Genomic DNA, 18646 nt, shown 5'->3' with positions numbered 1-18646 from the left:
AAGATGAACGTATGAAAATCAGCTAGGGATAACGTGCTTAAAGAATGACACTGAAACCGTCAACTAGGATAGATGCTTCTGTATTCTTATATACTTTTAGTTCTTTATAAAAGTGGCTTTTTGCGGCGGTTATTCGTTTTGTAGTTGTTTCTATGGTTTAAAAATATCTAGAATAAATTTATTTTTTTATTTTTTCTTTAAATTAATGTTCTTTAGAAAAGTGGCTTTTTGCGGCAGTTACTTGTTTCCAGTTATATTATATTTTTAAAAAATTAGAATTTTTTTTTCTTTTCATTAATATTTTTTTTTGATATTTTTAGATTATTCTTTTCATTAATATTTTTTTTTGATATTTTTAGACTATTTAAATATATCAATGTCAAAAATAATTTTTTAAAATTAAAAAATATTTTAAAAAATAATTCTATTCACACCTTTTCTTCTAGCTACCTGAGTGGATTACTCTGATAATTCGAGAACCACACAAGTTGCTCGGCGAAGACGAGCAACTATGGGCGGGGATTTGGAGAGTAAAGCTGTTTGCTTTTACATGCAATAGCAAAATTGTGTGATGACTGGAGCTCACCATTGTCCAGATAAAAAAAAGAAGAGAATCCATCCCCGCCGTGCTTTAATTAGTGGAGGGCCCGGAACACGAGTTATAAGTATGTTTGTTTTTATGTTTTAAATTTTATTTATTTATTTTAAATTAATATATTTTTAATAATTTTCAGTCATTTTAATATAAAAAATAATATTTAAAAAATAAATCATTTTAATATAAAAAATAATAGTTAAAAAATAAAAAATATAATTAATACATATTTTACCATAAAAAATTATTTAAAAAATAACTAAATTCACACTGCCAAACAACCTCATGTAATTTGGAGTTCACTGCGTTGATCTTCCAGAGAATCTCTGTGTGATCCAACGTGAACACAAAACCCATTCATGGACACAGCCTCGTCTATTGTGCCTATTAACCAGTGAATTCATGATTGTTTTTCAATGACACCACCAAGTTCTTGTTGGAAGCTTTCCAGCTAGGCGCTAGCCCCATTGGGTCAAAGACCCAAGAGGCATGCGCAGAGTCATACCAAAAGTGGTAAGAGTGGGAAAGCAGACAGCTAGGTTCGAACCTGTGTAGCGTCTTCTTAATGTACATTGAAATTCACAAACAATGCTTTCCAGCAATACCATTTGTGTTTTAAAATTTTATTTTTTTAAATTATAGCTTATTTTAATAGAGCTATGATATTAGTTTTAAAGTATTACTAAATATTTAAAAGCTATAATTACAGAGAAAATTTCATCATAGCAATTTTAAATTTATGATTTAAAAAAAATAACTAATCATATTATAATGATAAACAATAACAACCATTTAAAGTGATAATATGAAATTCACTACACCGAAACAAGTCTACAGGATGAAGCGGGTTCATGTAATAACTTGTTTTTTAATCCATGGTTAAGTGCCAAGTGTCCAGGTTTTTTTTTTTTTCCTTGAAAAAAGTAGAAAGAGTTGTGCACCAAATTATCCAAAAATAATAGGATTTCACACATGTCCATTGTACTATAAAAATCTATGATTAAAATCAAAAAGTATAAAGGGATCAATTATATATACATTATCCTTCTATTATCGTTGTTTAGTTGGTTGAGTTCCCCTGCCATTTATTTACTTATTTAAATCACTTGATTATTAACTTTTTTATATATTCGACACACTTAACTTAAAAACTAATGTAAGTTATAAGCTATCATTATAAATAAATTAAGGTTTATAATTTCTTAATCAATGACCCATCTCTTGTTTTTTTTTTTAATCGCAATTAGAGATTGGGTTTGCGTAGCGAATTCATTATCGAACAGTTATGGTTCTTCGGATTCATCCACCGTGATAGAGTCAGCTTCCTCCGTGCTTAAATGGAAAACCCATATGAGGTTGTGAAGGCCCAGATATATGTGCAGTTGCGGGAACAAGACAACAATGTGAACATCCTGGACTGGCAAGCATGGGGTTTTAGGTTTGCCAGGAAGAAAAGAAGAAAGTTGTTAATTAACTTGTTAAACTGGTAGTAGATGTTATGAGATTATTATTGTTTAATAAAAAGTAAGATAAAATAAATTATAAAACTTAATTTTTAATTAATTTAATATTAAAAAATAAAATTAAAAAATATATAAAATAACTCGAGTCAATTAAAAATTTAAGTTAATCGAATATATTTATTAGACTTGTGATCTGAATAATGGATTTTAAATAATTTCATAAAATATAAATTAAAAAAATTATAAAATTAATTTTTTAATAAATCTAATAAGATAAATCAAACATGAAAAGAAAAAAAATAAATAATATTTTTTTAAAAAAAAATATGTAAATAGATAGTATCACATGAGAAGGGTACCCCTCCTTTAGTATTTTTGGTTGGTGTAGATAATCAAAATAATAATAAAAGAAACCGAGTAATCAAACAACAATATTAGAGAACGAAAACTCAATTAACCTGACTACAAGGTGAATTATTGATGTTAAGATTATTATATATGTTGCAAGATGGCATAATCCTCGTAATAAATAAATTTTTATTTTTATTTTGTAAATATTTTTAAATTATTATTTATTTAATTATTATTTCAAGTTAAAAATCATAAGATAACAAAAACACGATGATATATTTTTATGTATTTTTAAATTAATAATAAAAAAAATTATTTTAAAATTATCTAGTAAATGTATTTATATTATATCTGTATGTTTAATTTCTTTAAAAATAATTTTCTATGAAAATATTAAATCATGTTTATTGTAAAAAAGATATCCTAAAAAAATATGAGTAAAGAATAATAATATGCCATGCAATTACTCAATTTATGAAAAAAAAGTATTATTTACTCTAAAAATAATAAGCTACTGATAGGCAATGATGGTAACTTTTACCCGTTTTAGGAAAAGCCAAGAGCTAGTTCTGGAAAAGGGAGAGATTGATAGATCAAAGATTAGATTAGTGGAAGCCCACTTTTCTATGCACGACTCTGTAATTTTTCAACCGTGCAATTATTACGGCGATAGATTCTCCTAGCCTTCCATCAAATCAACGACTGGGAGCATGATATCAGCACCTCTGGGTTCTGTGATTTCTTCTTCAATGGCCCGAATCATAACAGTTTTACAGCTCAGCTACCCACGGTTTAATATATTTTAAAATAAAAATATTTTTGAAAAATAATTGTTATTATAATAACAAAAACGGAATTTTAATCTACTTTAAGCTAGCTTTGACTTTGGGTTTTCTTCGCACATACATCATTTTTTTTAAACTGTATTTTTTAAAAATTTAAAAGGTTTTTAATTTTTTTTTTAATTTTAAATTATTTTGATGTACAAATATTCAAATTAATTTTTAAAAATAAAAACAGATATTCAAATTAATTTTTAAAAATAAAAAAATTATTTAATGTATTTCTAAATATAAAATATTTTAAATTATAAATACTATTTTATTTTTAAACATTGTTTGTCTGATCCAGCGCTACTCACTCCGTATCGGTCCATAAAGAAAACCTAAGAGGCGCCCAGAAAGGAGGAATTGGACGGGGAGGGTTTTGGTAGATCCACCCAAGAGGGTTGTCAGCGTAGCTAAAAAATATAGCATTTTGTTGTGTTTGTTTTTTTACTGTCTAATCATGCTTTTTTTTTAAATTAAATTTTTAATATTTTAATATACTAATATTAAAAAAAAATTATTTTTTAAACATATATTATTTTAATATATTTTCAAATAAAAAAATATTTTAAAAAATAATCTCATAATCTCATATACTCTTAAATTATATTTGTAATATTCGCACACTAATTTGCCCAATCATTGAGCAGCTCTAGCACATTTAGGTAGTGTTTAGTCATTATCTTGATATAAAAAAGATAAAAATAATAAAAACATAAACATGTCGAATTAAAAAAATAAGGAAGTTAAAATAAATTTGTCACAAGACAATTTTAAAACTGAACTTTTATATTTTTAAAATAAAAGGTATAAAAAAACATGTTTTGGAATATAATTTTTATTATTTTTTATTTTTAAAATATCATTGCAAAAAACTTTTAAGTTAAAATTTGCTAAACTAAAACATTTAATGATAAAAATAACTATTATCATAATTTTAAAATATAATTTAGGGCAATGCTTGAGGTATGGGTTAGGAGGGTAAACTCGAGTGAATCCTTATTTTTTGTAATAAAAAAAAAAGAAAAGGAAATGTCATTTTAATTTTTTTTTTAAATCGACAGGTTATTTACACTAGTTTTGATAAGGTTTTACATTTGATCAAAAGTATTGCGAGTTGACCTGCGTTTTTTGATCGGATAAGATCAGATTAATTCTTTTTCTTTTTTTTCTTTAATCGAGATTGGTTTGGACATCGAGTTAGCCAGGTTCTAAGTAACCTGTTGGGTTGATCCAAGTTTTATAAATAAAAAAATTATATTATTATTAATTTTGATATTTAATATAAACTAACATAAAAAATAACATGTAATTATTTTTGTCTAATATGTAAGTTTGATAGTAATACATATTAAAAGTAATATTAATTTTTTTTTATATTTTATAATATTTCATTCACCATCAACTAAATAAAATACAAAAACATTTATTATATTTTATACATTACCATCAATTATATCTATCATTAATTCTATCTTATCTATTGTATTCCAGAATATCCACAAATCTCTACCTCGGATATATTTCAAGTCTCTTTAGAAGTATATTAGAAGTTGCTTGTCAAAATTTTTAATTTTTTAATTTGAAAATTTTGTAAAATAATATTTTTTTAAAATATTTTTTTAAAATCAACCTATCAAAACAATTCAAAAACATAAAAAAAAGTTGAAGCTAACAAAAAATTCTAAAAACACATATGTACAGTAAACCATACAACGATTTATATGCACATTCAAGGCATCGATAAGTTTTATCTGAACGTTGTTCATCAAAATCAACGTATAAACATTCTTCCTCCGGTTATTTTCTAAACCATCTTGAGTTTGATGCCTAGGTCGTAATTCGATCTCGGCAGACTTTTAGACCCTTCATCCATTTTAGGATAACTTCTTATCGAGATACAAGTTTAAGTCCTAATGACTGCACAGTTTTTCTAAACTATAACTGCGCAAGGGAAAAGCTAACCAATGCCCTTAATATATCTCTGAATGTATTTATTCGAATACAAAATTAATAAATTTGTAAGTAAAAATCAATTATATTGATTAAATATATTAAATAATTGTCATTTTATATGATAAAGTTTTTAGATATTTACAATATATTAAAAAACAAATTATTGCTTAGAAATATTAAATGATTAATGAACAATTGTTCTAAGAATTTCCGCTAGCTAAACGTGATGAAGTTTGTGTCAGGTATTTTTCAAAAATATTTCTGATTTGAAAAATATATCATAATGATTTTTTCAGATTTTTTTTAATTTTTTATATTAATATATCAAATTAAACCATTGAAAAGTACTAAAAAAACTTTTATATAATTTCTATATTTTTAAAATATATCTAAAAACAAAAGTTACTACATGTCAAAACACTGAAAAAAAAACTATCCTCTTGTATTTAACTGAAGATTTATTAAATCTCCCATTAAAAAAAGCAAATCTAACAAATTTGGGTCTAATTCGCTTTTTTTTTTTTATTATTATTACTATTATCCCAGTGATTGTGCTTTACACAGGGTGGCACCGGAGGATTAAGGAGAGGTTGTAATTAGAGAGTTTCATGTAGAAGGTGACGTTTGGCAACGACTGCCTTTCTTTCCTCATGCTACAATGATGGTCTAAACCGAGGCAAGAAAAGTTGGCTCGCCGTAAGCTGTAACATATCACTGAGTAATAAACTTGCCGTGACAAGGGATGAGAGGGAAGAAAGTGTAACTCAGAGACCACAGACAGCTTGACAATGATGTCCTTATCATGGAGGGATCTCTCTTTTTCACAAGCTAGCGGGTTCCCTTGACACAAATAACCAACTGCATGCTTCAAGTACTTATCTGTAACGTTCTACTTACCATTTTAATTTTGAAAAATATACATGTTTATCAAAGAAAAAAAATAGTTCTTGTCAAACACAAGAACCTTGCTGGAAATGGCTGCAGATTTTTACTAAACATGCTTATAAACGTCTCAACAAGCTTATAGATGTACTGAACATGCATAAACCGTAGTGCTAAAATCATTATAAACAAAAAGTGCAGGGAATGTTTTATGCTTGAGACCAAATACCTACCGATAGCCAAAATACGTGCCCCCCTAAGATGTTCTCCATTGCAGCTCAACTTGGATTCGGCCATTCTTGGAGTCAATGAGATGGTACTTCTCGTTGATTCTCTTGTTGTTTACGACATCCGCTAGGTTTATCACCACATAACCCAGGTTTTCCTGATTGGAAATCATAGAGAACAAAGAAACATAACTCAGACCCTATCGGCGAAATGTGAAACAGCAGACTGGCCTCAAAATTGCCGGATCAGGCATACCAGTGATGGTATCAAGGCAATTAAACAAATGCAATTTATATACCTTAGGATGCAGTAGACCCATCCTCGAGGAGGAGCTAACAACTTCCACATGAAGTCTTTCATTCGTGGGTGCTTCCTCCAGCACGAACTGAAACTCTTCTTCCCATCTCGGATCTCTGCTTTTCTTTACTTGCTGTATCGATTTTAAATATAAATTATTAATTTTTAAGTAGTGAAATTGTCTTAATATCATGATTGAAATACGAAGAGACTTTGATGGCTATGTGGCTAAAATACAGTACGCAAACGGAATTTGAGTCTTCGCCATTGAAAGGTGAAAAACAACTTAAATTATGCTTGTGCGAGTTATCGTGACGACGCTTATGGCATACCTTAGTTCTTTTCTCCTCCCCTTTGAAAAGTAATCGAGCGTAAGGATTTGTGTGGTGTTTTCCTTCCACATCTTGAGCTTCGTGCACAATAACCACAAACAGACCACCACCAGCAGGTGTACCTTCAGGAGCTTTTGCCACCGCATTTGGATCATCGATATCTTTTGGTATCTCATCTTCCTTAAAAGGTTTGTATACCAATTCGACAACAATCTGTCCGCGTGGTTTCTCATTTTGAACATCATTTGGGTCCATATTTTTTAGCAGATCAAGTGTAAGAACTTTTGGTTCATCGGGAGTCAGCTCTTTCAGTGGAATGACATTCATACCCATCTTGTCATGTTTGCCAACCTATGCGAAATGAAACATAAAATCCCTTGCAATCATGAATGTTGGGAACGGAAGGACAAAATCATGGTGGAAAAAAAATTCTTAAGCATAAGCAACGACGCACTTTGTGCTGTGTGGTTAATCCTACGAAGATGCATAGAGATACATACACACCTGTTCCCAATCATAGACAACAACCTCCAAGGCTTGAGATTCCGGGTCTTTAACAGTAATATTGAACTCCTCATTCCATTCAGGGTTCAAGTTTTTGTGTTTAACAGTTGTTTTATTTGAATGATGCGTATCTTCGGTAAGCTTTAATTTCACATATGGGTCTGATGCCCCTAACAGATCTTTCTTTTTAAGCTTCGTTGCCTTCAGAACCTTCACAGTGAGTATCCCAACAGGTCGCTTCATGGCTCTGACATTTTGAGGAAAGCTTAGCAGGTCCTAGCAAACATATTGCATCATAAAATGGACTTAAGGAGTTGACGAATACTTACTTTGAAGGATCCATGATTGGTACTACCAGGCATTTTGGCCACAAATACATATTTGCAACCTGATCTTTGATAAGCTCCTGAACAGGAAAAAAAGGAAAGGAAAAGAAAGGAAGAAAAAATAAGGGATCGAAAAAATTAACTCTCTATATTTTATTATTCCACTGTTTTTGATCGGGGGTGGTTCAAAATAGTTGGATGCTCCTTGGAATCGCAACCTTGCGCTGCAATGCTTTTCTAAGGAAAATATTTGTCCTTAGAATACGTGCATTAACCTCTAAATAAATATACAAATAGACATTGTCATGCACGAGGACTCAAGTTATGGTAAACAGTTGCAGATATTATTTGTTGAAATAGCATTCTAGAAATGACAATGATGAAAATAAAATATATCTTGAAACTTAATAAACCACCTCCCCCTCCAGTCCACCCAACCATCTAAAAAAACAAAAACAAAAAATATCAATACCTGGACAAATTTGTACAGGCCGGGAATGGACATAGCATCTGCTCCAAGCAATTTCAATCCAAAGTCAACATGTGGCTGCAAAATCAGAAAGAATGTATAACGATTCCAGATTCCCTTGTACCAAGTATAATATCCTTTATTTGCACAACAGTTGATATATATTTTAACCATCACCACGTACCTTCTCTAGCAGAGACACATATATATTAGCAAAACAAGGAAATACTGGAAGCAAAGGCTTTAGGGTGATACGAGGAGCAGCAAATACTTGCAAATCAACCACCTGAAATATCCAAAGAGATCAATGGTTTCAATTGTACATAGAACCAGGTGACAAGGGGGTGGGGATGTGAACATGTGCAAGTATTTTTGTAACGTACTCAATTACTTCATTTTGACTGAAAAAAGGGTCTTTCTGTTTATTAGCAGTCGCAAATCAAAATACCTGAACTGTGGCTTTCAGACCAAATGCTTTAACCGCAATAGTTATATCTGGATTCCCAGCCCACTTCAATACTGGTTCCATGATCAGCTCTTTCTCATCAGTGACATAAACTTTCATTCCTGGAATATAGTAGAACCAAGAATCATCAATCTTCAGAAATTTACTAAGCTGTGTCCCTCGAAACAACATTGCGATCTATTAATGCAAGGAATAGAACAATGCAATCCCAAAATGAAATGGTATATATGCGCCACATTAGTGAGAAGAAGGAGTCACCTTCTTAACGCATCAGATACAATAGAATGACACTTTTACCCGGGGGCAAAAACATGATGTTCAAGCAAAGGCGATGATTCCATTTTGCTTGTTTTACTGGATTGAAGACGATGTATTTTCCATATTCATCAATCAGTCATTTGCGATCATTTTAATGGCTTTAGAACGAGAAGATTACTGTTATTATTAAGAGGGCAAAAAAGTGGAAATGAGTTCTGCATAAAACCTGACAATTGAAAGATACGTAGAAGAAATATGTCAAAACTTTCCACAGTTTTTTAAGCAACGAAGTTATTTAGATCACTGTGACAAAAAAAAAAAACAGAGAGACAAAGAGAAAAAAGAAGGTGCATGCAGAAGCCTAAGAGCGTGTGGAGACAGAGAGCAGCGTAACCTGGAAAATTTGGTGGCAGGGAGCCCAAGGTAAGTGTTTCAAACTCAACAGAGTCAATTTTGTATTTTGGAATTTGCTCAGCAATAATGGGCTTTGCTATAGTCCTTGCAGTCTTGCAAATTGCCTAGAAAACTTAAAGCATCAAGCAAAGTATGCCCACGAATAGAAATGAAGCCATGGATAACAAACCGAAACTTATTTAGGCACCCGTACCGTATTTATGTAAGGCCACATGTTCTCAATCAATTTGTTAAGCCAGTCAACCTTCACAAAAGAAAGTTTATTCAAATCTGTAAGAAGATTGCAGTGGAATCTGGCATTTCTCTACCATAATTAAAAAGCAAAAGACAACTGCGGGTGCGGACCGTACCCGATCATAATCTGGATTCTTCACCCACTGGGGTATTTCTGGAAGCAAACGTTGCAAAGTTTTTGAGTCTTGTTCAATCAAAGGACGGAGTACAGGATCCTGGAGAATCAGAACTCACAACCAATCACTCAAAAAACATGATAACTATAACAATCCTATGGCGGAAGGCATGACATATCCTTTTTCTTCTTCCCGCAAGTGACAGTTTGTTAGGCATAAATTGTGCAAGAATTTCAAAACATGAAAATGTTAATTGTCACATTACACAATAAAAAATATTAGATACTAATATAACTTATATCTTGAAATAATATAAAATATTTATTTAATAAAAATTAAATATAAAATAATATAATTCTATATAAGTTTCAGGTCTAAATTGTTTTTCCTAAAAATATATTAAAGATAATATAAATTATATTTTAAAATCTCATCAAATAATTTAAAATTTTAAATTAAAATAACTTTCCAGTAACATTTCCGGCTCCACTTTCCAAACTAAACTCAGATGAAGTGATGAAATTCTCACCCATCTTCCTTGTATAATCAAATATGAAAACGTGCTGGAATGTGCACATCTATAAATTTCCACGCCCTCTAACAACTAACACTTAATATATTCTGCAATTTTTTGTATTTGGAGTCCCAAACATGATCATCTCCTGCTCTAATCAAAACCACAACCTATCAACGGTCAATCCAAAGAGACAAAAATCTATAAAACAAGACCAACCTGTCATGGTATTTGGCACCAGTCCTCTTTTCAATCAAAACGTTTACAAAACGAACCATGAAGGTAAATAAAAAGTCAATAAGGTAAATTCCAAATTGGTTCCATAAAACGGCAAAAAATAAAAAAAAATAAAAAAATTGACCATGCATGGCCTGATCCGAGTTTTCAACATCACTAAGCTTAAAACAGTCCCATGATTTCTTTTCCCTGTCATTTACATGTCTTAACCACTAATGAATAGCAAAAAACAGTCATAAATGTCCACACATGGAATCTTAAAATGAAAGAATTCAAACCACACAAAACCAAGAAAATGCAACACAACTGAAAGAACAAAAAGGGAGACAGCAAAACACCAACCTTAACATCAGTTGGCTGAAAATAGATGAACATATAGTAGCCAATTACAATCCCAATTGATGTTCCTATTCCAAATCCACAGAATCCCAATATACTACTCAGAATTCCCATCTCTTGAAAAAGATTCTATCTCTCCACTCTCCAAAACAAAAACACAAAAAGGAACCCAACCCAATGTTGAAAATGTAGCAGAGATTCAAGAAACAAGAAATATATCTTTACAAGTGGGAAACAAAGATCTGTATGATCCTAAATTGTAGGTTGGTCTTATCAGGTAAGAGCAATAAAGGTGGCATTTATTCCTGCGGCCAATCTTTTTACGTTTAACGACTTATTGTATTCTTACAGCGGTTTGAAAATGAGAGTTTCACCCGCGTGTTATTCAGGTACCGTCAGTAACGTCTTAAAAGCTGAGCTGTGAGGTTCTGATTGGCTGGTTATTTTAGGGTTTTAGAGCAGGTGGGAAGTGAGTAGGGCCAGGTTTTGTGGCCTCTGTGGCAATTATTGCGGAGCTGGGCCAGAAAAAGAAATTGATTATCATTGGCATTTGGGTCTTTCTGTTTCGGGTTTAGTTGGGTTTTTTTTTTTTATTACTTTTTTTGGCTTTTAAATGTTTTGGGAGACTTCCGAGGGGTTTTTCCCCCCAATACTTCCAAGGAGTATGTTATAGCTTAGTCCTTGAAGTTTCATAAAATAAATAAATTAAATTATATATTTTGATTAATATTTACTGTGTTTTAAAAATTTTTCATGCTTTATGTTTATCTTTGTTAGAAAAATATTAAATAAAAGAGAATCTAGTAAAATGTGGAAATTTTTCCGTACGAAGGAAAGTTAATTTCGAAATAACAAAACTACTAAATTGAGGTTGGTAAACATGAAGTAATCAATGGGCTTTAATTGTTTTTTATACCATAGAGATTAATAAATTAATTTTGATGGAGTACAATTGAGTTATAATATACGAATAGAATTATTGCATTTTTTTTAATATTTTATGAAGCTCTAGGTTACATATGCTTTGAGAATGTCCATACATTATACATCAATTGAAATGGTTTTAGGATTATTGTTTGGACCAGTTGCATTTAGGTTTGAATATAAATAAACAATGCAAAAGAAAGAAAATTCATATAAAAGCACGCATTTAAGCATCGAAGTCTTTGTCTAATAATCAATAATAGCATTCATTAAATCTTAATGTATGAAAAATAGTTTAAAAATATAAAAAAATATTAATAGATAAAGTAAATACAAAGCAACTAATTTAAAATATCAAGTAAATTCTATTTTTTTAATTCTCATTTCCTCAAAGAACTAATTTATTAGCATAGAATCAATAGTTTACATATAAATATTATCTATTTATGTCAGGAAAATAGCCGTTGATATTTGTGTAATTATAGTGCAAATAGTTTTTTATATTTAGGTTGATATTATAGCCAATAATAGATGATTTTATGGAATGTAAATTAAAATTACTGCTATTTAATAAAAAAACTCCATTTAAAAAAAAAGTCACCCAAAATTGAAAATAAAACTTATCACACAGATAAAATAAAATAAAATCGTAGAAAGTGTTTCATACATATATATATATAGTACGTGCAAGGCGTCAGTTGTCTTTTTTTAACGCTTAAACTATTGTTTATTATTTTTATAATTCATTGTCTATCATTTATCACTTGACGGATCATGAAGTTTTAATGTGGGTTTTTTTTGTTCGTAAATCATCTTTGGATATCTATTGCTAACTCATTTATCGTTGATTAATTATGCAAACACTGCGCGTGGACTAATTAGAAAACGTAGCATGACAGTAAATGGTTCTCCGCAACTGATCAATGTAAACATGGCAGGACTGAGATCAGGCTAGGCTCAATATTTGAAGGGGCGTCGTTTTACCAGGCTTGGTTACCACCATAGGCCATAGCAGTTCATTCCTACCCCTGCCCTTCCACTGAAAGCAACAGCAACATGATTGCCTGCCAGTTCCATGTCAAGCATGTGCTTGTTGTGACCCACCGACGAGTATATATGGTCAAGCAAGATAAACATGGCACCATTTTTTAAATTTTGTTTAAAACAAATTGTAAAGGAGAACTACCGGTGCCATGAAGAATGCTAAGCAGCATTAAATCAGCATAAACTTCCAAAAAGAAAATGGTTAGATATTGATAAAGGAGGATATTGGTGGGATTTCTGTGGTGGCCATTGAAATGAAAATCTCTTTCGGTCATGTGTAGTAGTGTAATTGGAGGCAAAAGAGGACCCTTGGTGTATATTGATAGAGAAAGTCACGTAAAAGCTCCTTCAGTTTGAAAGCAACAACATGTGTGATGATAAACAAGAGATGATAATGCAAACTGAGGGCACAAATATGTCAGCATGTACCATCCACAGCTACGTTTCTTGTAGATGTCGTTCTCCTTTGTATATGATAGGATGGCGCAATCTGCACTAATAGAACAGACAAAGTAGGCAAAGGAAATCCGTTTTGAAGTCTGAAGACTAAAACCAATTGGACCATGTAACAAGGAACACAAAATCTCTAAAGAAGCTCGACATATCATTTATTCTTAAAAGATTAACCACGCCGAAGTACCCAAGTAGCCAACTTGCCATGGTAGAGGTGAATCAAATCCAACTTAGAAATCATGATACCACCAAACAAGGTGCCATCAAATCCCTCTATAGATTCGGTCCAAGATTTAATCCAACGAAAAAAGCTCGGACTACAACCGTGCTCGGATCAGCTCCAAAATATGTATAACTTATCAGGCCAGCCAGGTTTAATATCTTAATCATCTTCCCGCATGAAATAGCATGGAAGGTGTAAACCGGTACTAATCGGGCAACATTCAAGGCCCTGAATAGTTAAAAAGAAAACATGAACGGAGCCGGATGAAGAAAAAGAAACAGCCCATTTAAGGAAGTAAGTGTGGCAATGAGAGTGCGATTGTCGAGATTGATAAAGTGAGTGGCCCCAAGGCAACCAGGGACATCATCTTTGTACTGTTTATGTAACTCACTCTGTATATTATTTATGATTTGTTTTTTTGTGTCATTGTATTTATGTTATCAAAAAAAAATTTAACAATACTCACTATGTGATAATGGGAGCTTTTGTCTGCATCCACAATCTTTTTTTTTCATTTTTTTCATTTTTTTCTCTTCTCATATTAAAAAAAAAAATCATAAATATATCAAAGCTGATACGAGGATATTACTGGTATCATTAAAAAAAATTTAATAAAAAAATTTAATAAAAAAAATTATAAAAAATAAATAAAATAAACTATATAAGTCATCTAAAAATATCAGACCTCAATTGCATTTGAATTATTCATATAATTTATTTTAATATAATTTACAATTTTTTTTAATATTATTGAATTCATCTTATTGATATTTTTTAATGATATTATAGGATTTGCATCTACTTCTAGAGTTTTTTTAAATTTTTTTAATTAAATTTGGTTTCTAATAATTTTACTATTTGAAAGAGTTACTCTTTTTAAATCTAAATTGTGTTGTTAATATATATATATATATATATATATATATATATCACTATGTTAAAATCGCAGAAAAACTCTTCTTGACATGCCCGTACTAGAAATGGAAAATTTCTTTTTAGCTTAGGAACGAAGCATTGCAATTTTCGAGGGAACATGATGACTTGGATTTGATCACAGAAAGAAAAAAGAAAAAAACAGTCTCGACTTTTATCATCTAACCATTCTTTAAAGAAACTAATCTTTCTCTTCTTTGTTAAAGAAACTCAATCTTTTTTAATAAAATATAAATAAAACCAGATCTGATTTTACCTTAAGAGACTAATGATTGCTATTAAAAAGTAGAAAGTCACCTGCAATTATAAAATGTAAAGAAATATTTTTATATAACTTTTGTAAATCCTCCTTTGATTACGTGTTAATCTATAAGTTGGCTCCTTTATCTTCAAGATAGCGACTCCTTTACCTTATTATATGAAAGAACGCGGGCTTTTAAAGAAATGGAAGGTGCAGAAAGTTGTAGCTAGGACGCCACTCCACGTGATCATGAATTTGTAATGTCAAACATACTCTTAAAGTTAGTATGATATGGAACATAGGTTAAAAAATTCTTGTTTACTTTGTTTACATAGATTCATTATTGGAGGAGAAAATAAAAATAAAAAAGAAATGGTAGATTCGTGGGGAGCTACCATTCTTCTCCATTCTGTATTTGCCCTTCTGGCTTTGGATATAAAAGATAAGAATGGTTGTTATAAGATGTATTGTTTTAATATATATTATATTAAAAAATAAAAAATAAAAAATAAAAAAATATTGATAAGATATACGGTTATAATTATTTATAATCAAGTAATGAAAATAAATTACAATATTTAATTAGTTAGAATTTTTAATTTTATTGTTTGATGTGTTACTTAATTTTTTCCATAATTAATGATTGCATTGATTTTTTCGCATCTACTTTTCCTAAAAAAATTTGAAGTACAAGGCTTTTCCTAGCACTAGGAAAGCAGAAGAAATCACGTTGATTCGTGCTTTGGCCTTCTATGTAAATGTATAATGTCATCTTGTGACCCTCGAGAAAGAAAATGCCAAGCAAGAGAAATGAAGATTTTTTGTTTTTCTTTAAAGGACAACCTTACGTAAAATTGCAAGGGCAACCACACGGGCAAGTCGAGAACAAGAAAAACCTACGATTTTTTTTATTTTTATTTTATTTTTAAAGGATAACTTTGTGTAAAACACTATTTGTTTTTATATTTTAAAAGTAGTTTTAAAAAAAATTTAATTTTTTTTTATTTTTTCCTTTACTTCAAATTAATATTTTTTGGTGTTTCTAAATTATTTTGATATGTTTATATCAAAAATAATTTTAAAAAAATAAAAACAATATTATTTTGATATATTTTTAAATAAAAAATATTTTAAAAAACAATCATAATCACATTTTCAAACACACTAATAAAATTAAAATGGTTACCACCAATGACGGTGACACAATGTGGCAATAGCAATGCCCCTTTATTTTTTTTTAAATATTTTTTTATATTAAAATAATATAATAACTTTACAGGGTTAATTTTATTTATTAACTACTAATTGATCCAAGTTCTTTTTTTTTCACTGTTATCCTTGCCTCTTACTTTCATACAGAATTTCTCTTCAAATTCTAAGATATTAATTAGTTAACCAAAGTAATTTTCTATGTTTTATGCTTTAGGAAAGTTTCCTTCATATTTTCTATTTGTTTTATTATTTAAATTTAGTTTTATTTGTTTGTATTGAAAATGTTAGGATTATAATAATTTATGAGTTTGTTTTAATTAATATGTGTATTTATAATTTTATATGCTAACGGATATGAATTGAAATGAATTTTAATAAATTGATAAGTATTTTACTATGAATTTTATATAAAAAATGATGGTGATGAGTTTATTAATAATTAAAAATAAAGTGTAAGACAACTAGAATAATTAGAAACATAATAGATAAATTAAAAAGAAAACATTTAATATTTATATTTAATTTATTTGTACAAAACAACAAGTTCGCAAGAATAATATTAATTTATGATAATTCTTTTAAGCTATGATTTTAGATATTATGTATCATATATCAAGATATAATTATTGCCAAGAAGTTTTATGCTTCTTGAAATATCTAGAAATAAATAAATGAAAGTTTGTTGTATATATTAAGAAAGATATTTATAATGAAATTAAAAAAATTATTATGAAACAGTTTAAAAATATAAAATCTTAAAAAAATAATTATAATATAAGTTGTTTATTTTAAAAATATTTAAAAATTAATTTTTTTAAATAACATATATTTATATACCATATGATATTAAATATTTAGTAGTAATTTATCCCCTCGTTTGAAAAATCCGGATTCTGCTATGAGTGACCACACAGGCAAGTTGAGAACAAGAAAAACCTAAGATTTTTTATTTTTTTTTCATCTAGAAGTTTTTTAAAGAAACTTAAAGTGAAAGTATACAAGATGTGGGGCTCCGGCATTGCAGATCTACTCAGATAAATAAAAAATAAAAAAATCCGGTGGATGACAATTTGTTTGCTGTATATATCATGAAAATAATGGATGCATGGGACGTAATGGATGCACTGTTGTTGCTGCCACCAGCTCACGGTCAACTTTAAATTTCTCAACAATTCAGCATGGAGATTTAACCTGTAATGTTACTCCATGTTCTTCCATGGTATGAAATCCTAAAGATTTATTATTGTTGTAATAATTATCGACATTGTTGCACGCTGGCACCTCTGCACCATCAACGTTTCCTGTGAAAATCATTATCGTTACTTCACTCAGATTCTCCGGTCCGAATGTTAGCTTTAGCAGGTAAAAATGTTCAGTTAATTTTTCCACTCTTCGTTTATGATTTTTTTTACTAGTTTTATGCTAGCTGGAAAAAAAAAGCTCTAAAAGAGATGGATGGGGACTGGGGAGTTTAACGTTGATAACTTTGAACTCCCTTCATACCTCGCTGTCCATATTTACAACTAATTTTTTTATTTTTTTTGATAATTTATGATGTTTAGATTAACTTATACATACCATAATTAATTTATATATCCACCACATCACAGGAATGACAAACATATGTATAGAGGATCAAGCTTAGATACAAAGACAAAAAACTTTTTTTTTTTTCACTTTAAAGTTGTGTCCAATTTGGCTCTTTCACATATTAACTCCCAGTCGTTTATTATTAGAAACTTCCCTCTACACTTCCTAGAAAAAAAAAAGAAAAAAAAAAAAGCAAAGCCAAGAACAGACTTGGCTGTAATTAAACAGCTGGCACGGGCAATTCACACCTGACTGAGAGATACATCTTTGAAATAGCTATTTGTCCCGTGATGTTAAGCTCTCTCTCTAACTATTACCAAGTAATTATATTAACTTAAAAATTTATATTAAATAATTATTTTAATTTAAAAATTTTAATGATTAAATAAAAATTTAAAATGTAATTTATATTATTTTTTAATATATATTTTTAAATAAAAATTCTTTATACTTAAAAGTTATATAAATTTATTATTATTTTATACTTAATTTTTACTGATTAAAATAAAAATAATAAGATTTAATTCATGAATATACTCTAATATTATATAAAAAATCATTTCAATTTAAAAAATTAAATTTATATTATTCTTTAACCATTAACTATGTATTAAACTAAAAATCTTCTTTACCGTCCCCATTTATATATTAAACTAAAAATCTTCTTTACCGTCCAAATTTGACTACCAAACAAATTGTTTTTGGTGCATTTGAAGACATACTTGTCCAAATTCCGGAAGAGAAATAAATTAAATAGTCATTATCGTTTTGTTTTTTGGCAACCTACCACTAGGATGTGTGATAAGCCGTCAAATTTATATATTCTAAAAGTCTATTTTATCATTACTTTAGAATTTCTATACCAGCAAATCGCCAGACTTATACTTCGAAGACCTTGAAAATCAGACCGCCACGTGTCTCTGTCGTCTTATTAAATATAAATCAAAGTTCATCACAGTACTGGTCCATGGAGTGGTTACTGTTGATCATTATACTCCATGCTACATGAATTATTTTGAGAGGAAGTGTTCAAATATATCGTAAGCTTTGATTCACTCTCTGGTATAAAAGTATTATTCATTGATAATTTTTATTATATATTTTTCAGAGGAATGCAACTCTTAATATAAAATAGTTTCTCTTCTCCCAATAAAATACATATATTAGGATACTTCATGAATATTTTTAATATTTTTTATAGAAAAAATTATAAAAAAA

The 18646-nt window shown here is 29.4% G+C and overlaps 1 protein-coding gene across 1 annotated transcript; it reads right to left on the bottom strand.

Annotated features, from left to right (window-relative positions):
• Positions 1-6157: 6157 nt before the first annotated feature.
• On the bottom strand, positions 6158-11120 carry SYTB (Calcium-dependent lipid-binding (CaLB domain) family protein). The gene is made up of 12 exons (XM_011036698.1): positions 10812-11120; positions 9719-9817; positions 9562-9612; positions 9349-9472; positions 8679-8797; positions 8415-8516; positions 8234-8308; positions 7765-7841; positions 7436-7682; positions 6932-7282; positions 6601-6732; positions 6158-6459 (listed from the first exon to the last, which is right to left on the bottom strand). Exons 1-12 carry the CDS (start codon positions 10920-10922, stop codon positions 6331-6333), a joined length of 1617 nt encoding a protein of 538 aa, XP_011035000.1. The 5' UTR covers positions 10923-11120; the 3' UTR covers positions 6158-6330.
• Positions 11121-18646: the final 7526 nt, after the last annotated feature.

The sequence above is a fragment of the Populus euphratica genome, unplaced genomic scaffold (assembly GCF_000495115.2).
Source record: "Populus euphratica unplaced genomic scaffold, PopEup_1.0 scaffold68.1, whole genome shotgun sequence".
In the NCBI taxonomy this organism is placed as follows: domain Eukaryota; kingdom Viridiplantae; phylum Streptophyta; class Magnoliopsida; order Malpighiales; family Salicaceae; genus Populus; species Populus euphratica.
This window is presented reverse-complemented; position numbering and strand designations above follow the sequence as displayed.

What these genes read in the sequence shown, in the direction of transcription:
- SYTB (XM_011036698.1), bottom strand. Translation starts at nt 10,922, where the DNA reads ATGGGAATTCTGAGTAGTATATTGGGATTCTGTGGATTTGGAATAGGA. An exon ending in CCTGCCACCAAATTTTCCAG is followed by an intron (nt 8,798 to 9,348) that starts GTTACGCTGCTC and finishes ACTATATTCCAG; the next exon opens with GAATGAAAGTTTATGTCACT. An exon ending in ATGTGTCTCTGCTAGAGAAG is followed by an intron (nt 8,309 to 8,414) that starts GTACGTGGTGAT and finishes CTGATTTTGCAG; the next exon opens with CCACATGTTGACTTTGGATT.